Here is a 21990-nt window from a genome sequence, read left to right as displayed (position 1 = left end):
AAAACCAGTATGCTAAATAAAGACAAATGAGAGAAGTACAGGGCAAGATTACATCTCTCTAATGTGCTTCACATAGCTCTCTGTAAATGGTTTTTGATACCAAGTGGTCACAGATTCATTACCTAGAATGCTGTGTACTGAGCACTTCACTACCAGAAAGATGTCATCTAATTGGAAGGAATTTGGCAACCCTTCACTTTCAAAGAAGAGATCAACAAGATGACTCTAAGAGGCCTTTTCCATCTGCAATTTATATAGGGTGACCAGATGTCCCAATTTTATAGGGACAGTCCTGATTTTGGGGGCTTTTTCTTATATAGGCTCCTATTGCTCCCCACCCCCTGTCCTGATTTTTCACACTTGCTGTCTGGTCACCCTAAATTTATATGCATCTTCCAGTAACTGGGAATGGTAACTGTTAATCATGTTTCCACAGGTGGAGACCATTGGTGATGCATACATGGTAGTGAGTGGCTTACCAAAGAGAAACGGCAACCGCCATGCAGTGGACATCTCTATGATGGCACTGGATATCCTTAGTTTCATGGGATCCTTTGAATTACGACATCTTCCAGGCCTGCCTGTTTGGATTCGCATAGGGATTCACTCTGGTATGGGGTCATGGCATCTGAACATGAATGACATAGCTATTCTATCTAGATCAAAAAGAAAACAATGGTTAAAAGTGCTCATGCTTCATTATTCATAAATTGATTCTCTGTGAGGACTGTGGTATAGCATGACACACAACTGGCCAGAAGCACTGTCAGTCGCCTTCCTCGAAAGCATCAGGTATAAAAGACCATTGTTGGAGGAAGGGCAGTGGACTTAAATATACCATTGGCTTGCTCCCATACCATTTAACAACCCCATCTCTGTCTAGGTTGGTAGCTGAGCAAACCAACCTCTGTAGTTCCTTATGAGATTGCGCTGGTGACATTATACCCACTTGAGTCCTTAGAGACCTTTGCTCCCCCACTGAAAAGCAGGCCTACATTAAATGCTTTGGAGGCAAATGTTCTCACCAGGCCCACTTGAGAATCAATTTTTGATTTACTTTATTAGCGTGGCATTGTGGATAATTCAAAGAACCCAAGTACTTGAGGAAACTTTATCTTTTTATTTTTGCTTGTTTCAGTACTCTGTTGTTTATGTCCGTCACCAGAGAAGGAATATAACAATTCAATTATTTGGGAAGGCCCTAAAGACATCACCAGAAACTTCTCCATAATTAAGTTAATTCTTTCCATCCCCTGCTTCCAGAGCTGACACTTAGGAATTATGCTAATACTTCTGCATTTTTGTCTGTACAGAAATACATTCAAATAGTACTTTTAATATATTTAATACATTTAATATATTTTACAAGCTGAACAGAGACAGGCCTGGTCTACACTTGGATGTGAGATCTCCAGACACTGTACAAAGTGATGTAGATAGTGCTTTCAATCAGTGCTGACCCCAATACCCCTGCTCTGCTACTAGAAGTGCCATCTTCCAGATGAGACCACTCACCCACCCAAGGACACTAACAGATAACACCCATAGTTCTGTTGGCATCACGCTAATTCCTAAGTTTCAGTTTCTTTCTGGCATGTCTGAGACCTCAAGGGCTTCTCTGAATCCCCATGGAATAACAGCCTCTCTGTCTTCCTCTTTCCCTGCCCTGTCCTCTGCTTTCAGGTCCATGTGCTGCTGGTGTGGTTGGGATTAAGATGCCTCGTTATTGTTTATTTGGAGACACAGTTAACACAGCTTCAAGGATGGAATCCACAGGTTTACGTAAGAATTGAAGCTCACCTCTCTGTGTAATCTGGCAGTAGGCTAGTTGTGCGCTCAAATCTAGAGTTCCTTCTCCAGCCAAGAACAACTTTATCATCAAAGCGTAGATGTTTAAAGATAGAACAGCAGATTGTTCATTCCTCCACTCCACCCTGGAAAATGCAGGCCTATTCCTAGTTCTTGCTTCCTAGTTGATGAAGGGAGTAGGTGCCTGGTTGGCTCAGTTCCTGTGCAACTGGTGATTTTAATGCTGCTGAGATTTAATTTAATTGTATTTATTATATAATTGATTATGTTTGGGCGCCTGGTGACTTGGATAGGCATTGTTATTATATTAAATATAAATAAATAAATATCCCACAGTCTAATAGTTTTGCAACTAGGAATGTTTCCTGAGAGCCAGCCTAAATTTTCTTCCCTTTGCTCAGTTTCTTTCCATTCCTTCCCCTTCTTCATATTTACCCCTCCCCAGCAAATACTGTTATCACGTCTATCCTGAGGCATTGGTTGGTCCAGCTATAATTATTTAGTTGTTTTAGTCTTTCCTCATATATAATGCTATGTGATGGAGTAGTTATTTTTGGGTTCAACAATATATGGGTAGCTTTAATGTCATTTGCTCACAGAATGAGTCCTAAGACATCAATGACAATTAGATACACCTCTGCCATAGGACAGGTTTTCACAGAAAATGAACAAGTTCATGCATTGTTTCCAAATCAAACATTTGTTGCTTGTTTGTTTATTTTTAGCTTTACGGATTCATGTAAGTGGGTCTACTATTGCCATCCTGAAGAGGACAGACTGCCATTTCCAGTATAAAGTGAGAGGAAAGACTTACCTGAAGGTAATATATACCATGCCTACAAACACACAGGAATGAAACTTCTCTAAAGGTATCATACACCTGAGATGTTCACCTATCTTAGACAAACAGCAGGAGCGGAAGAGAGACATATCTGTTGGTAATACAGCCACAGGGTGATGAAGACACCCCTCTAGAGATAATATGGCCATTGAAAAAGCATTTGAGGCATAAGTCAAGGCAAAACAGATGTCTGGGAAGTACTGTAGGTAAAACATATAATAGGTAATAAAAATGTGGAGAGGAGGCAGTGGTGAATGGGCCTGGTGGGAGAGGCCTATTAATTTGCTCACCTTTGCTTTGTTACATTTATTTGTTTCAGTTTATAAAATTTGATAGGTGCCCATCCTATGCTCTGGGTGCCTGTTACATACAGTAAGCAAAGATAATACATCCATTATATAATACAGTATAACAAAGCATATAAATCATATATTGTGCCTATCTAATCCCTAAATTGTGCTTCTTTTTTCTGACATATTAGGGCAAAGGAACTGAGATTACCTACTGGCTGACAGGGGTGAAGGACCAGCAGTATAATCTCCCAACACCTCCTTCTGTGTAAGATGTTCTTTATTTGTGGGAAGGGAGAAAGAAGCTCTCAGGCCCTGCACTTCAGCCTTCACCAAAATTGCTGAAGTGCACTTTTCCCCTCAGAATTTTTAACTTACTGTACTTTTTGGTATTTCTTGGGCGCACGTCAAGGACACAGCAGTGTATATGTATATGAACACATGCAAGTATACATAATAGCATTAGTTCTGGGATTGCTAATAGTCTTACATACTTTACTGGATCAGGGCCTTGGATGGGAGATATTCAAGGAAAACTCACTTGAAAGGGGTGTTGATTTAGTAGGTGCAGGTTCAGATTGGGGGGAAAAAAGAGTGGTGATACCCTCCCAAGCTTTACCCAGTCCAAGCTCCAATCACTTGTAACACTAAAATGAGATGCCAATCACAATAAAATGTGCAGATTATGTAATTTCCCTTCTTTTTTCTTGTATGATTTGATCAATAGTGAAACAGTGAATAACATTAACATTAAACTGTCATCACTAAGCTTCAGACTCTATACCAAAAGGAGATGAACGAGAGCAGTTCACACCTCTTAGTTACCATTTTAGGTTGTTTGCAGATTTAGTCATCTCTTTGTTTACATTGGGTTCTCATTTTGAAGATTACCTTCACAGGCATAAGGTCTAGAGACTTAATTTTTAAAAACTTCTGAACAAAACTTCAGTTTTTGGAGCATAAGACAGGAGTTACCAGGAAAAAATACTAGGTTGATGTCCTGGTTTAATCAGAGCCATGTAGGTAACAGTCTTCCTTTTGAATTAACACTGAGTCAGTTTCCGAAGTAAAGGGGTGTGGTGACAATGAAGTGCTGCCTTTCAAAAGTGACATAAAACTGAGTTCCTGACCACTTGTGGTAATTTAAGATGTACTTTGCTCAATACAAAGGGCATTAGTTCTGGTGACATGATCAAATTCAAGTCTGGCTGATTACATTTTTCCAAATAGTTTCAGTGAGATATGGAGTTCTTCTTCTTCACTTCCTCTCCTAACCCGTTGTGTAGTGTTGTTGTTGTGTATTATTTACGCAGCTGTTGTGATCCACGTCAGAAGTGACTGGGTTTCAATACAGATTGAAGTAATTCCTTTACATACTGTATATGGTAGTTTGTAAATTAGCAATTTAAGATCTCTGATTAGCTATGTCATTTAAATCAACTGGTATTGGTTTTGTTCCCTTTTTGGGGAACAGGTGAATGTTTGTACAACAAATCTCTCAAGAGTGCATGGGATTTTAAACTATCCAGAAAACTTGATGCTCTCTGGTTTGGAAAGACCCTAACAAAAATTACCTCTTACCCCCTGAGAGAAGGGCAGTCTCTTCTGCTTTAGGTAGATATGAATGAATGGGCAGAGTGTTGAACTTGTGCAATGGGACATGACCTAATTCTCAAAACTTTTGCAATAAAAATAATAATTAATAGTATCTTACATTTATTTATTGCCTTTCACCCCAAAAGATCCCATCTGTGTGCTTGGGAAGTGATATTCCTGGCCTACTTTCTTCAGTACATTTTTTTCTAACTAGGCACTTTTTTTAACCTAAAGAAATTTTTAAAAGAGCAATAGAGAGAATCATCTTTAGGGTTTTGGCACTCCCTCTGAAGGTGTGTTTTGAAGGTGTCCCTCAGACCCTAACCATTGCTATCTGTGATGTTTATGTCTTCACTCTGTGATATGGCACCAGTCTGATATATAGGAATTTTTTAATTGTTCTGCATGGGACATACCTGTGAAAATCATATATGTCCCATGAATTTCTGGCAGAGTGGCAATTCTAAGAAAACTGCCACTATTTTGAGAGACACCTGCAGCTGAATATTACAGGTACTTGAAACTGGGTCTGGTCATAGAGTCAGAGCCATAGTCCATTTCAACTGGGTTTGGTTCAGGTTTTTCTTGTCTTCATTCCAAGTGATTTCACAGACTCTACAGGTGGGAGATTGTGATGCTAAAGCAAACTTCTTTGGCAGAGACAGTAACCCATATTGAGTCACAAGTAGAACCTGAACTGGATTTCTATGTCCACTTGGAATTGATTCTGCTCACAATCTATCTCATTAGTATATTGAGGGCTTCTGGAAAGATGGTAGGATAGAATTGTTTAAAAATGGCTTGTGAACTGAGGATCCTAGTTACCTGTACTGCATGAGTCACTGAAATCTTTCCTCTCCTGCTATTTCCAGGGAGAATCAGCAGCGGTTGCAAGATGACTTAGCAGGGATGATAACAGAGTCTCTGGAGAAAAGGCAATCTGAAGGGGTCCTGGTGCGTGAGCCTTCCCGGGTGGCCAGCTACCGAAAAGGCACCCTAGAGTACCTGCAGTTGGCCACCACAGAAAACTACAGCACCTATCTGTAAAACTGGATATCTAGTGTGACATAAAAACCATGTACAGGCTTTGGAAGATACTACACAGAGGCTGGAGACTGGCACTGTGCGGGAGAGCTGGGGAAAAAACAAAACTGTTCTCTCTTTGGGAAATGTCTCTACCACTTGGCTTTTTAATCAGTGAATCAGATATACCCTTTGCTGTAGTGCCAAAATGTAGTTGCCTCCATGCTTGCTGCATCTTCCCAATCACCTGATTGCTTAACCCAGGCACATCCACCCTGATTTGGGGAAAGAGAAAATATCCATTTGAGACTGAAAAGATATTGTCTAATATTTTTTTAAATGTGATCAGCTGTTCAATGACCCATTTCCCAAAATCTTCTCTGTAGAGTCTTAATTTATCGGGATTTTAAACTTAGTGTTTAACTTGTAACTTTTTTATTTGAAAAAAGTGCATTTGTATATTTTTGAAAATATTTAAAATGTATGTAGGTATGGACCTGGATATTTTGCAATTTTGTTGTTTGTAATTTCCCCACTGTATATTCTCAAGTGTTTTTTATGTAGTCAAATTAATCTAGCTCAAAAAATGGTGCCTCCACTGTTTCTCTAGGGAGCTTATTCCAAAGTTTTGATGGTTTCTGAAGCATATCTGAATCTCTTGGGTCTACAGAATTAAGTTGGAAATCTTGCAAAAATTGGCTCTGTCATAATATTTCTCTACTTCTGCTTCTGGCCCCAAAACCAGAAGCACATAGACCACTGCAAAAATTAAAAATAAAATATAACGGAACATAACATAACTCAGAGTTTCATTTCAACTTTTGGGTGAAGTTTCATGGGTGAGCATTTTGTTTGGATTTTATCTGAGCTGGCTCAACCATATGCTAAAATCAACACTTACTATCAATTATCCACTTTAGCAAAGAGCCAAAGTACAGATGTGTAACCAAGGAGACAACTGGCATTTCACTGAAGAAATAATCACTAGCAAGCAAGATTTTGGCCAGTGACTTTCTCTGCATAAGTGGCTTTCAAACTGTGGTCCACGGACTTGTAAATGACCTGTATGCAAATGGTGGTCTGCAGGGTTGCTTCTGAACAGAGGTGAAGCATTGGTCAGTATTCAAACAATGAAGCTTACTGTTTCAGCTGTCATTCAGTCTAGCACTCTTATGGTTTCCAAAAACTTCTTTGACTAAGTAAATGCTTAATAAAACAATAACACAAGTGCCAAACTTGTTCCTTGAGCAGCTGCTTTGTGTCTTTCTTGATCATGTATTTCTCTGATTTAAATCCAACAATTTTTTTAAAACATAAAAATTGAAGGAGGAGCAAACATACATTAGGACAGAATTGAAGTGCTAAGTTTCCTGGAAAAATGAGAGCAGTAGCCGGGACTGCAGGCATCAAGGGACCAGTATTAATGTAAAATCCTACACTCAGGAAGAAGAAATAAACACCACAGAAACAACTTTGGTATATAACCAAGCAACCATATAGACCAGATTGAACTAAATCAATTGTAATATTGTATTCTGACTACTAGTTTAAAATTACTTTTCTTCCCTGTATTATAGCATTATAGTTACTACAGGGAATGGGGAGGACTTGGATGAGAATGGAAGAAGACGGTAGGAGTTCCAAAAGATGGCTTGTCTTTAGAAGTGGTCCATAGTACCAAAATAATAAAAATTGAGAACCATTGCCCTACACTTCTGTTTGGCACTTATTACATTAGTTTTAAGTGGGTGAGCAAAGTGGTATGCTCCCTTACTTTAGCATAGTAGTTTAAATGCCCTGTCTTTCTAAGCTGGATCTTTTTCAGTCTTGAAATATTAACAAAGATAATTACAACACATCCTCTATCCCCTGTCCCAATTTTGCTGCCTGTCCACAGATCTTCATGTGCATGTCTGCACTCCCTGAATGTTCACACCTTTCTGCAAGCTGGTATAATATACTGGCTATCTGGCACCACTCTACTTGGTGGAATAGTTGACCTGCTTGAGTCTGTATAACCAAATCACACTCTAGTGACTAGATCACTCAGCACAGAAAAGGTCTAATGTTATTATACTAAACAGAGATTCTCCCTTAACTCAAGTGGCAACGGACTATGTTTTTGGAGATAAATATTATGGGTTCCATCCCCGATGCCTTTCATGTACAGGTTAGCACAGACCCCATATGTGCAGCCACCAATGTATTACATTTACAGTCCCTGAATACAGTTTTTATTAGACCTCTCCTCTCATGCATGGTTGGGGTCATTAATTCCTGCATAAGTTCTTTGATTTAAATAGTTACACCATGGATGAATGGCATGTGTTACTGTGTGTCTCCTGTCCACATATTCAAGTCCTGTGCATTTCCTTTCCACATATATCATGGCAAATTCATATTCATTTACCCTCACTTAAAAATATGCACTCTGTTTCCAATTTGAGTTTGTCTAACTTCAACTTCCAACCATTGGATCTTGTTATGTCTTTGTCTGCTAGATCAAAGTGCCCTCTACTATCAGAAATCTTCTCCCCTTCTGCTATTTCAATCCCAAATTTCTCCTGCTTGTTTTAAAAACAAGCTGCAAGGCATTGCATTCCAAATGGCTTAGTGAGACATACTTCTGCCCCCAACTGGAGAAGATTTTAGTTGCACCTTTCACTTGCTCATTTTAAGTCATCTCACCAAATACAACTTAAAGCTGTCTTTGATCAGAGTGAGAATCTTGTGTTTTGGTTAATGAGCATCTATGTTTCCTCCTATTGAGTTTGTACATCTGCACTTCCTGTTCATAACCGCACTGCTTGTCTGAATTCCCTTTCCGTTTGTGCATGTGCCTGCAATCCCATTGGCCATGTGCATCTCTGCATACATTCTGTGTTATGGCATATCTTCATGGATTGAAGATAGTCTGTGCTGGTGGTATGTAGCTCTATAGGTAATTGATTCCAAACATATCTCAGCACAACTAATGTTAGAACACAGTGGCTTCTTAAACATAATACCTTGCTATGGGTTTGATTAGAGTAAATGAGGAACAAATGAATATCCTGCACCCAAGGCAGCACTACAGGATCTTCACTTGGAGATGCTAGAAAATATAGGGAAACCAAAGGAAAGACTAAAATTAGAAATGTTTTCCTTGCTAATAGAACTGCAATAACCTCTTGTGTGACAATCTGAGAGGAATGCAGAGAGAGGTGTTGAAAGGAAAGAGCAGCTAGACTCAGAGGGTCCTTTATCACCCTGACGATAGTGCCAACCATATTTAAAAACTTTTCTGCTATGACAATCAGCTGTAAATCACATATTGGAGCTAAATATAGATATATATTTAACTCATTTCAATATCCTTTCCTTGCCAGTAATGTCAAATGGAGAGAGCATGTGATTGTTGAGATGAGTTCCTGTCTGCATCCTGTAAAACTTGCCCATACCGGTATTGCCCTGGCCTCTTCTTTTGTCATTCAGTGTTGCACGCATTCTAAAACAATATGCATTTCCTCACCTTTTGGGGGCGAAGCCAGACTTTGAGGCACCTGCTCCCCTACTTGGTGTAAACTTTGCTTGTGCCAATCAGAAACTAACACAAACAGGTTTTGGGCCCCGTCCCCTAGGACACTTCTATGATGTCATAGTTGGTACTTTATGGGCCTGTCTGCTATGAGCAGGCAGGGAGAGGAGAAAGAAAAACAAATCCTGTGTATCCTGTGTACACCCGTAACCGAGCCTGATCACCTCGAAGCCTCTCTCTCAGCTCACGTGTTTCAAACAGAGTTTCTACATTTGCCGGTCGTTATGCGTTGGTTTGTATGCGTAAGTATCAGTTATTACTAAATGCTGCATCTTTGTTTATAAATATTGTTAGTAGATATTTTAGTCATTGTGTGTTTTAAGTTTCATTAACTCTATTAGCTAATCAAACGCTGCTCCCTTACCCCTTGTAATTATCCCCAATAAAACTTTAAATTGATTAAGTGTGTGTGTGTGTGTGCGCGCGCGCAGTTTGCATCGTGACCCATACTCTCCTTGCATCCCTTACCAATATAGTCTATTGCCACATGCAGCCTGGTAAATAACAGGCCTGCATTTTCTTTCGCCCCTGCGTGCCCGTGGCAATCCACAGTGATAAAAGTGAATTTTATGAAGCATGTTTCATAAATGAAAAATCATGAACTATTTGTTTTCAGGCAAACCTAACACTTATGCATTCAGCCTTAGACATTAGAACTCATTTTATTGAAGGAGGAATAGTTAGCCACCGCACTGGGGTTTATCCTCACCTCTTTTTAAGAAGTACCCTGGGACCTTTACTTTTCAACTAGAATAGCAACAAGGACAAAACAGTTTTGCACAAGGATGGTATATTTAGTAGAGCTGCATCCCTGCTACTGCTACAGCACTGCAATATGAGCTTTGGGCATGAGCCAAAGCCTTGGCGTGTGACTTGAACGAGAGATCATCTGATATGAAAGAGCTACCACACAAACTACAGTGACAGCCTTTAAAAGAGTCCTGGTAAGAATGGCAATACTGGTTCAGACCAGTGGTCCATCTAGTGGCCAGTGCCAGATGTTTCAGAACAGAAAAGGGCAATTTATGACGTGATCCGTCTCCTGACATTCCAGGGCCAGCTTGTAGCAGTTAGAGGTTTATGGACTCCCAGAGTATGGGGTTGTATCCCTGACCATTTTGACTAATAGCCATTGATGGACCTATCCTCCACGAACTTCTCTCTTCTTTAAACCCAGTTATACTTTAGACTGTCACAGCATCCCCTAGCTATGAGTTCCACAAGTTGACTTTAAACCTCCTGCCTCTTAATTTCATGGGGTGACCTCTGGTTTGTGTATTAGTCAAAGGAGTAAATAACACTTCCTTATTCACATTCTCCACACCATTTATGATTTTATAGACCTCTATCATATGCCCTTCAGTCATCTCTTTTCTAAGATGAACAGTCCCAATCTTTTAAATCTCTCCTCACATGGAAGTTGTTCCATACCCCTGATAATTTATGTTGCCCTTCTCTATACTTTTTCCAATTCTAATATATCTTTTTTTGAAATGGGGGCAATCAGAACTGCATGCAGTATTCAAGGTGTGGGCATACCATGCATCAACAGCCGCGTTAGAACATCAGGAGGAATACCCAAAATAGGACAAGAAATCTACATAATTTACAAGTAATCTGGATTGCAGGGGACAAAGGAGGGATGCTGCTGCTTTATCATCTCACCTTCTGAGACATGAGTGTGTTGGACATATTTTTTCAGCAGCATAAGGAACCAGTCTTTCTTTGATGCAAAATGTGTGGCCTCATTCTTGTAATAAATACATTGTTTTATTGCGTGCTTTTCTGACAAACAGCCACTTTGTGATTCTTGAACATACCTGGAAACTATTGGTTAAAATGGCACCAGTTGGAACTAAGCGCTATGGGCCATTGGATGAACCAGCAAGTCTGAGGCATAATAGCATGACCCCCGCAACATACAGGAAATTGCTGTTGTGATGAACCTGCCTCTGGCAGGAAGAGCAAGGATTTAGGAGTGGAAGACAAGCATCCATAGGGGAAGCTGAAGAGAGGCCAGTCCTGATCCCAACAGTGGGAAGAATGGTATAGAGAAGGGGTTCTCAACCTTTTTCTTCCTGAGACCCCTCAAATGCTATAAAAATTCCTTGGTCCGCCTGTGCCACAACTGTTTTTCTACATATCCAGTAGCTTAAAAGCCAGGGCCGGCATTAGGCAAGAAGGACAACTGCCTGGAGCCCCATACCACAGGGGGCCCTGTGAAGCTTTGTTGCTCAGACTGTGGCATCAGCCCTGCACCGTGGGGCTCTGCCCTAGGCTCCAGCGATTCCAATGTCAGTCCTGCTCTCTGGTTTATTTTGATAGACCCCCTGAAACCTGTTCATGGCCCCCCAAAGGGGCACCAGACCCCAGATGGTGAACCACTGGTATAGACAATAGGGCATGGGGGGGGGGAGTGGAGGAGGCTAAAGACAGGTGATCTTGGTTCATTTCCCAGGTCAGGGGCTTCTCCTGTGACCTTGGGCAAGTCTATTCACCCGGTACCCAGCTCCCACCTGTAAAATGGGAGTAGTTCCGCCCCCTGTGAGGATAAGTCCCTTCTGAGCATCAGGTCTGAGGAACCCACCAGTACGGGCAGGGGCTGGTGGGTGACGCAGCCCTGGGGCTGTGGCCGCGCTGATGGGCTTGTGTGGGTGGATTCTGCGGGGCACGAGGGCAGCGAGCCAGGGGGGCGGCAGCGCCTGCCCGGCCCCGGTGTTTGGCGGGAAATGCTGGCGAAGCGGCCCCGGGAGCGTCCAGGTGCCTCTGCCGCCCGCCCCCTCTACGGCGGCGCCGTGTGCCTGGGACAAGCCCCGCGACCACGCACAGCCCGGGCGGGAGGGCGGTCCCCGGGCAGAGGGGGGCCTGGGGAGTCTGTAGCCGCAGCCTCTCCCCCAGCACAGGGCTCAGCGGACGGGGCGTGAGCCGGACCGGGAGGAGGCGGGGGCAGCGGCGGGACCTGCCCTGACCCGAACTTCCCCAAGTCCCGCAGCCGCCCGGCCGGGACACACGGGGAGCAGCATGGCCCGACTGCGCCACGCAGGCTGCTGCTGGGGGCTCATCCTCCTGTGGGCGGCGGCCCGAGCAGGTGAGAGCAGCGCGGCCCCCTGGCGACAGACAGACACCGCCGCTGCCCCGGGGGACGGACAGACTGACCCCCTCTGGCAGGGGCTAGAGAGAGAGACAGTACACAGCCCCCAGGGGGGATGGACAGAGAGACAGACAGGGGGTCCGTCTGGGGGCCAGACAGACACTGCAGCCCCCACAGCCTGTCGGGCGGGGAGCCCCTGGCTTGGAGTCTGTGCCAGGCACCCAGGGTGGCTTCCCAGCGCCGTGACAGACATAGACACCCGCAGGGCTCCCCTCCACACCCTGAGCGCAGCGCGGCCTCGCCGGGCAAAGGGCTGAGCAGTTCCATGGCTCTGCCCGGCTGAGATCTTCGCAGCGAGTCACGTTGTATCAGAAAGGCAGCTGGAGCTGGTTGTGTCTATCACTGACCTGACCATAGCTACAAACCCTTCTTGCTGCTTGCGGAGTTACTCTTCTTACTCTTCTTCTTATTTTCCATAATAAACCCTTCAAAGTGGAAGCAGGTGCAAATGCAGTGATTGTGTTGTGCACCAGGTCCATTCCCCAGTGAGCCGATAACTGTGACCCTTGCTGCCCAGAAGGATCAGGGGAGTTGAATTGGCATGAAGTCCAGGGTCTGGCCACCATAGGGATGTTTGAGGCAGCCGGCATGCATTATAAAGGGATTTAAAACAAACCTCCCCTTGGTCAGTTCTGGTAGGAACTAATGATAGCCGATTGGTAGGTAAGAAAAGATGCAGCACTACTTCCAGAGCAGGTCATGCCCTGCAGTCAGGAGGGAAGTCAGTACAAAAAAGTTTATTTAGGTGCCCATATTTCCTTGTGTATAGCTATCATACCCAGTGGAGGATAGTAGCCGTAGGCAGGGAATATTATAGTAAAGAATATGATACAAAGTTACAATTAGTAACTTTAATTAATTTTAAAGTTCTGATTTGTGGGCGTATAATAAATATTGTCCTTTTAGCCCCAGAAGTGCTATATATATTACAGATCTGGGGTTTTGTGTCTGTATATTAACTTATTGCCTCCTGTTTGTTGCTTTTACTGGGGTCAGTAGGAAAATATCAGGTTATTTTTAAAAAGTTCCTTGTCGATATTACAGAGAAGAGATCCTGCACAGAGCTGCTTTTTATTTTATATCTGCAGAAGATATTTGTAGCCAAAATTGTAAGGTTAAAATTAGGTTAATTTAATAAAGTGCTGTAGCACTTTAAAACTTCTTCATGGATTGCTTTGATTTTTCTGCCTCCAATTTATTCTGTCTATTGTCACCACACTTCAAAGCCAAGGGTTGGATTTAACTGATATGTACATTTTTGGTGTACAATTTTCGGTAGAACTGGAGCTTCTATTTAAAAATTAATTTCCCACTTATTTTATTTGAGAAACCTTGCAGATATGAATGAATGCTGTGGGTCAAATTGTATGCAGATAGAAAAAAATAGTCCTGAGAAGTGTGAACAGTCCTATTAATCTCAATGGAAATATGAAACAAAGTGATGAAAACAGCAGGATTATTCAGCAACTTGAAGGAAGGAGGAAACAGAAACTAAAAGGAAAGACTGTAAGAGAAGGGAGTGAGAGACTGATGGAGAATAGCATAGAGGACAATGAGAGGGAGGTCATGGCTGTGGAGGGATAGTGAGGAGAGGAGGAGGAAGTTAAGGCAAACAGTCCATGGTATAGAAAATACTATCCAGAGTTCAAATTTGCAAGAAGTAGGCTGACATCTCCCGCAGCACAGGAACAATAGAAATATATCAGGGTGGGAGGTAAAAACTCCGACCTGATCTTCTCCCAGCTGTCGCTGGGGTGCCCAGGAACCTGGCTTTACCACACGTTTTCCAGAATTGTCCTAAACTAGTTTCTTTCTTGCCCCAGAACAGTGAAAAAAATCAAGACGCTTTGCTATAAAATGGATGAGAGTCCAATTTTGTGGGAGGGGTGGAAATGGGAAGAGAGGTGAAGCTGTCCTACCTTATCTCAAAGACCTGTTTTTAAAAGAACATGTATTATTACATTTGTGAGATTCAGCAGTCAATGGAAAGGTAAGGAAACTCAAAAAGAAACTTGAGATATGGATAAAGTGTTATAGCCAATATCTGACTGCCTCAACAGCTTTGTACTGAAGTTTAGGCAGTGACTGCAGGATTACCGAGTAGCTAGTAGAGCTGGTCAAATTGTTGTTTGAACAATAAATATAGGCTTTTTTTTTTAAAGTGACTTGTCTAAATAGAACATAGATTTTTTATGAATTGGTTCACTATTCAATATGGGTTGAAGTAGTTTGATAAATGTCACTCCACAATTTGAGTGCTGTTTATAGGGAGTATTCAATTGATTACTCTGTATTTGAAATTAGCAATTTAAGATCTCTGATTAGCAATGTCACTTAAATCAACTGGTATTGTTTTTGTTCCCTTTTTTGGGTGACATAACTGTTTTTGACAAATTTTTGTACAAACAAAACTTAACTGGTATGCAGGGGCTGTGGAAAGCCATTTAAAGTGTGTGTGGGCCTCTTAGGCATTTCCCTATCCCCCAAGAGCCTGATTCCCCTGGCCCATGAAACCCTATGCCCAGCCCCGCCAAATTTGAGTGAGTGGCCTTGAGACCTGGTGCATGGGGTTGTAGTACCACTTAGGTTTGGCCTGGCCAAAAAAGTGGTGAGGCTGTGGCCCTGGTGCCCCTGGCTCCGCAGCTTATGCTTATATGTATGTTTGTAAAAATCATGCATGGAAGATTCAAAATGCAGTATATAATTCACATAGGGTCTGAATGTTTTCCCTCCTCACACCTTCCCACCATTTGCACGTATCAAGTAACTAGTTTCAGATAATGGCAAGTATAGTGAGATGAGATGTCTTGCTTTGACATGATAGTCTGGGGGGAATAAACATGAGTTTGGGTCAGTAAGTAAGTCTCCCTACTGGAAGAAGGAAAACCCAAGTAGTGTATAACCAAATAAAACAGAAGGTATTGTTCTTAGATTTGTTTCTTAATTTGGAAAGGATTAGGTTTCTTCTCTAATATATGTGCAGTATAAGGAACTCTATAAACAAGTACTAGAGATTTAACATTTGATACATATTTCAATCTTAAATGTACTTTTGAAAGTGTAAACTTCCTATTTTTGGGGAGGGGGTTTCTGAAATCTTATTAGGCAGATAGTAAAAGCAGTATCAAAATACAAATAAAAAAATTGGAAAAACACCATAAGTTCCTCACTGTGGTTGAATTGAAATATTAAGCTTGACATTAACTATTGAGCAATGTGTTTGTGGGATGAAAATGAAAGAGGTACAAATTTGTACAAGTTCTGCATTTGTGGTTGCCAAGTTGTGCAGAAATCATTTTCACGGAAGTGGTAGGTACGGTGTTGTACAATTAATACTTGTAACTAATTTATTCTGTCCATCAAACTTAATTGTAGATACTTTTTGTAATTAAAATATGCTATGTAGTATATTCAAAGCACTTGAAGAATACGCCCAACACCTACTTACTACACTGAGGACTAAGCCTGCTACCTTGGGCAAAAAATACTGGTGATATCACTCCCCCAAAGTTGCAACTCCTGCAGTTTTAAGGAATAAATCACTTGTTTAGTATGTCTAATTTTAAGATAAGGCCCATCATTTAATAAGCTTTTTAAAATATGTAAATCTAACCTACGACTGGCTGAGCAGCAAGAAAAAAATAGTAATTAAGCAACACTTGAAGAATTTTACTGGTATTATGAGATGTGCCAAATGGTATTTGAGTAGCCGTGGAGCTGGTTGAATGCTGGGGGCGGGGGGGGGGAGTCTTTAACTTCTTTGATGAATATTAATTACATTTGTCAAATAACATTTACTGAATACTGTTGGATCTGCTTTCTTGGCTTTTCTCTCTACTTACTTTTATTTCTTATAGAAGATTGTGATTTTTTTTTCTGGACATCATCAGCAGTGTGTGTCTCCTCTTTTCCTTCATTCTCCCTCAATCTGTTCTCTCCTTATTTCTCTTCATTGTGTGCTCCACTGTCTACCATCCATTGTATATCTCTTCTTTTTTCTACACCACCAAATAAAAGAGCATCTCACTTTTAGCATATTCCATTAATCTCTCCCTCTCTCTCATTCTGACTCCCATACCTAACCACACATGCAGACATAGGGCTTGGGAATTTTACCAGCAACTGATAACAGAGGACCACCACCTACCAGACACAGACCAATGCAAAGGCGGGTAATGGCTTCCACTGTGTAGGGTCTCATTAGATGAAAGGCAAACATCACTTAGCTTTTGGGGAAGGGAAGGGTGCTAGGATTAATACTAGAGTGCTGTCTCTGGATCTTTCCTTGGGGAAATCAATCTTTCATATCAGCCTCCAGCCAGTATGTATTTGCTAAATTTGAAGTCCCCCTCCTAACCCTCAATGACTACTCAAGGGAGGAGGTGTATTCTTGTTGCATTTGCTTTCCCACCCTCATAGTGTCTTGGCTGCTGTAGGAGGTGTCTCCACAAACTACCCTGTCCGCAGGGTTTTTTTTGACTCATCCTCAGTGAATAGCTCCAATGTTCGCCTCTGACTGCTACTCAGACCTTCCCAAGCAGCAGCAGAACAGAAACTGACCCAATTATTATCAATGTCACTGCTGTTATTCAGAATCCTGTGGACTGCAGTGGACGCTGACAAGACAGTGGCCAGCTTTCACTGCTGCAGTCTAGCAAATCTATGAGCAGCTGTGGCACTGAAACTGTTTGCATCACTTACACTTGGTTCCTATTTATCTTTGCAAATACCATGTGTAGAAATTTAAATTTTTTATTTATTTTTAAGACACTGTAGACTATGCAGAAGTTGATATTATTCACCTGGGAAAGATTCCAGGTCTCCCTGGCAAGTTTTCTCAAGTCCTGTGTATGCTATTGATTTTTATAGAAGGTTTATTAATGTGACAAGGTTCAGAAGAACAATAATCGCAAGATCCATCACGCTGTGTCAGTTCTGTGTGTTTGCTCACAGAGTGAAATGCTAGTAGTCTAGAAAAATTGGAATGGTCTATTTGTTCAAAAAGTTTGGATTATATTGCGATGTAAGTTTATGTAAGTGCATTCAGACCTTTATAGTTTCATGTGTTTAGAAGTGTTACAGGGCAGAGCTAAGGCTGAATGGGTTGACTGCAAGCCAGGTGGAGTGAGTTAAGAAGGACTGGATGGATCCCTTAAATGTACTTTTTCAGACTCTAGTAGTAGCATTTGGGTTTTTCGAAAATATTGGTGCTGGAAGTTAGCTGGACTCTGCTGAAACAAACTTAACTTTGTTTTGAATGAAGATTTTTGTTGGGAATTTCCTTCATTTAAAAAAAAAATCAAAGAAAGAAAACAAACAGCAAAAATTTAACTTGGGTTGGCTTATAAGGCCTGTGAGAGGAGAGCACTTTTCTGGCAGTTCTTGTGAGCATGTCAAAGCTTGTCTCCCCTTCTGTAGATTGTAGTAAGTCATAAAAGGGGAGGGGTGAGTTGGGGATGGAGGAAGAAAATTATACCCGCTTGGGATGTGAGAGTAGAGGATGACAGAGGGGGAGAGTCTTCTATTCACAGCGAAAACTTTTAAGTACATAAAGATGTTTATATTTAGAAAATGTTAGTGTGTAGTTTTTAAAAACCTCCAGCTTTCCTCATTCCATACCTACTTTTGATGCCCCTCTTTTGTGCTCCCAGATTCTACAGACATGCCCGCACGTACGTGCATACCTTCTCCCCTTAATAATATTGAACAGTTAATTAGCTCTTTTCAGCCATAGTTCAAAGCAGTTCTTCACAAAGCCTCTTTCCTCCCTCATTGCCCCTGGTCCCCATTTTGAGACCAGGGAGTACAGCTCTCCATGGTTCCCACAAATCCTACCCTTTCATGCATTCCCCCGGTCTTCTGCCCTCAACCTTATCCATGCATCCCCTTGTTTAGGCTCAGGAAACCATGCAGTCAGCAGCAGGTCAGATTATACTTACAAACTAAATTGAAAGTCTACTATAATAGCCTCATAAAGACAGCTCTGTACCAGTGTGGCCCAGAATGGAGCCATGGATTTATAAGAAGGGAGGGTGTAAAGCAAAATAATGCATCTTGCCATTTTGAAGCACCTCTGCACGGACTGTTTCTCCACCTTAGTCTAACTGATTGGGAGTCAGGATCTGGTTTTACTTCGACGTGGGGTTTTTTGGTTTTGTTTTTTTTTTAAAGACAAAACAGCAAACAGTTGGTTTGCTTCAAGGAAGAGAACATCTTGCAACATGCAAATCCTTAAATTACTAAATTAATCCTTCTGTGTAAGAACAACAATTAACTTCTCTAGTTGTTCTTGGTTGCTTCCCATTTATTCACTAGGTTACGCAGGAATACAGTACTTGCTGTCCTCTCCTCCCAGTTTTCCACTTCCTCCTCTTTGTATCCCTGTTCTTATACACTCCTAGTTAATGCTTGTCCTACTTACCGAAGCACAGAGCATAGAGACCCCATCACACAAGCTCTTTATATTACAAATCTTTACAAGCTCTCCACTAACTCTTCCTCTCCTTCATCCCTCAAAAAAACAAAACAAAAAACAAACAAACAAACAAACAAACAAAAACCCAAACACTGAAAGATTCTACTCTTCAGCAAGGCCAACAAAATAAAGATATACATTTGGAGTTTGTAGGCCAAGTCATTTTTGAGATATGATGAGTCAAAACAGTCTTGAGAAATTTTTCATCCCTGGGTAAAAATGGTTCTGGGTTGTGACATTCAGGGTATTAGCTTCTTTGAGTAAGATGTGCTTTGTGGATAAGGCTGGAAGTCAGACTTCTAATTAGAAGCTAGCTTCTACCTTAGTGATGGAGATGCTAGTGCTGCTCTGTAAAGGACCTGTTGCACCATCTGTTTTCAGGAGCATCTGGCTTGTACCGATGTTTATTAACTCTTGTTCTCTCCCTCTGCCTTACTCTTCACTCCCACATGGTCAGTTTTTGTAAACTCAGCTTGCAGCAGGGTGGATAAAAATCAATGATTTATTTAAATTGGATTTTTTATAGTTTTTTTTTCCCCTCAAAAAGCATTTTATCTAAATATATTTTTAATTAAGATATATTATAGCTCAAAGATATCTCATCATGGAATAGGGATTATAAATTCTAATTCTATAGTATGAGACAATATATTCATGTAATGTTTAAGAAAGGTTTTGTAAATGAGCACCAATAGTTCATGGATTAGGGACCCAATTTTATGAGGTTCCAGGGGCTTCTGTATAGATTATTTAGGTTAATTTTCTATCTACCCAATGGGACTCAGTGCTCAGACTAGAAGATACCATCAGTGATGCTTAGTTTTGCAGTTCTCAAACTGTGGATTTGTGTTTCCAGAGATAACAGCAAAAATGTTTTAAAATAAATAATATGTACAGGTGAGAAATAACAGACCTCAACTCTATTGTCCCTCTGCAACTTTATGTTCACAGAGTCAATCCCTTACCTCTTTCTAAAAGTGCAAAGTTTCAAAAAGTTCAATGAATAGAAGATTGTTGGGGGCGGAATAGATCTGGAGAAGGTGAAGAAGTCTGGAGATAAACGTGAGAAGGGAGGGCCAGGCAGTAGAAACAAAAGTGAAACTGTTTGAGCAGCATATTCCAGACGTTTTGAGGTCTTTCTGAGTATAGCCTTCGTTGATTTGAAATCTACCATACCATTCTCCCACTAGAAAGGAAAACCTATAATGGCAGCAGGCCATATAAGAGACACACTTTGGGAATATTTTAATGAAATTCCTCTACCTGTGGGTAAGACAGGCATGCATGCATGCAAACAGTGCAATAAAGAAATGTAAGGCCTGGTAGCCCGAATGAAACAACATCATGAGAAGTGTTCCTTCTTGGGAGGAAGCTGCGTTGAAGATGTCTGAACATGCAGGATCTTCAAGTTAGTAAACTTTTTTATTTCATACTTCTTTCTTAAGGACTGCCTGTCTTTCTTCTGGACTATTCTTGAATTCTCATGTTTGGGCAAAAATTATAGTTGTTACTCTATGGTACAATCATTTTAGATGCAATTGTGATAAAAAAATAAATAGCTGAAATAGGCAGATCTTCCTTTTACAATTTCACCTTTAAAGTAGTACTGAGTGTCATTGAATGCAATGAGTAATACTCAATGAGCAGTAGGGTAATAATAATTAAATAACTGCATTGACTTATTTTGTTTAGGAGAATCCATCCTCAACATACAGGATTCTGAAGACTATCCACCTTCAAGATCACCATCATTTTCTATAGTTTCAGAGTTATCCGCCAATGATAATGTTAATATAATATATGGAGATATACCTATCTCCTAGAACTGGAAGGGACCCTGAAAGGTCATTGAGTCCAGCCCCCTGCCTTCACTAGCAGGACCAAGTACTGATTTTGCCCCAGATTCCTAAGTGGCCCCCTCAAGGATTGAATTCACAACCCTGGGTTTAGCAGGCCAATCTCAAACCACTGAGCTATCCCTCCCCCGCATGTTTCAGTCACATCATGTATGTCAGATAGCCATGGTATATTACCTGTAGCAAAAAGAAAAAAAAATCTCCATCATCCAGAAACAACCATAGACGAGTTTGTGATAAGAACCAGCAGATTATAAAAAGAGGTAATTGATGAAAAAATTGCCCAGTTTTTTTAATGCAACAAACTCTCCTTTCTGTATGATTGAGAACCCACACTTCATTAACATGGTTCAGTCATTAAGACCAGGATACAGTCCACCCAACAGAGCAGATGTCTCAGGCAAATTGCTGGATAAACTGTATGAAAAAGAAATTGAGCAGTGTGCAAAAGGTCTAGAAGGTGAAATTGTTAACCTGAGTCTTGATGGGTGGAGCAATGTCCACAATGATCCTGTTGTATGTGCTTGTGTGACAACAGAAGAACGGAATATCTTCGTTACAGAAACAATCAATACATCAGGAAATGCACACCCAGCAGAATACTTACAAGAAATAGCAGTACAAGCTATAACAAACTGTGGAAAAAAAAATTCAACTGTCTAGTACGCAGCTTGGTCACATACAATGCTGCACATCTATCCAAGATAAGAAATTATTTAGAAGAGAGTCCCAAACTCATAATATACGGTTGCAGTGCTCATGTGGTACACCTCCTAGCCAAAAACTTCAGTGTTCCAGAAATAAAGGCTAATGTTGTTGAAATTGCAAAATACTTCCGTAACAACCACTTTGCAGCAGCTGCTCTGAAAAAAGTGGGAGGAACCAAGCTAACTCTCCCACAAGACATGCAATGGAACTCAGTAGTACACTGTTTTGAGCAATATATCAAGAACTGACCTAATCTAGGGTTACCATTCGTCCGGATTTACCCGGACATGTCCTCCTTTTTGTGCTAAAAATAGCGTCCGGGGGGAATTTGTAAATCACTCAAAATGTCCGGGATTTCCCCCCTTCCCCGGCAGAGCAGAGCGAGCGGCTGGGAGGGCTGCAGGGAAGTCCTGGGCTGGACTCCGGAGCAGCTGTAGAGGAGCCGGATCCGCCCTGCATTCTGAGCTGGCAGCTCTCCCCTGCAGCCCGGCTCCGGCAGCTCTGTGCAGGACCAGGGACCGGGTTTTGTTGTGCTGGGGAGTGCAGCCACGACCGGCTCGCACAGAGCCCAACACCCTGTTCTGAGCAGCAGGGTAAGGGGGCCAGGGGGCAGGAGAAGGGGCAGGGAGGTTCTGGAGGGGGCAGTCAAGAAACGGGGGGGGGG

General features: G+C 41.6%; 2 protein-coding genes across 2 annotated transcripts in view; both read left to right on the top strand.

Moving 5' to 3' along the window:
• Positions 1–6777, top strand: part of GUCY2C (guanylate cyclase 2C) — a 30250-nt gene extending 23473 nt beyond the window's left edge. The window contains exons 10-14 of the mRNA XM_034762755.1: positions 437–611; positions 1684–1782; positions 2535–2629; positions 3132–3208; positions 5409–6777. Of these exons, the coding sequence (XP_034618646.1) occupies positions 437–611; positions 1684–1782; positions 2535–2629; positions 3132–3208; positions 5409–5583 (621 nt within the window). The 3' untranslated portion in view covers positions 5584–6777. The remainder of the gene's footprint in view (positions 1–436; positions 612–1683; positions 1783–2534; positions 2630–3131; positions 3209–5408) is intronic.
• PLBD1 (phospholipase B domain containing 1) overlaps positions 1–21990 on the top strand; it is a 133855-nt gene that overhangs the window by 70886 nt on the left and 40979 nt on the right.

Source organism: Trachemys scripta, chromosome 1 (assembly GCF_013100865.1).
Source record: "Trachemys scripta elegans isolate TJP31775 chromosome 1, CAS_Tse_1.0, whole genome shotgun sequence".
Lineage (NCBI taxonomy): Eukaryota > Metazoa > Chordata > Testudines > Emydidae > Trachemys > Trachemys scripta.
Note: the sequence above shows the minus strand (reverse complement) of the source record. Positions and strands in the feature narration are given on the sequence as shown.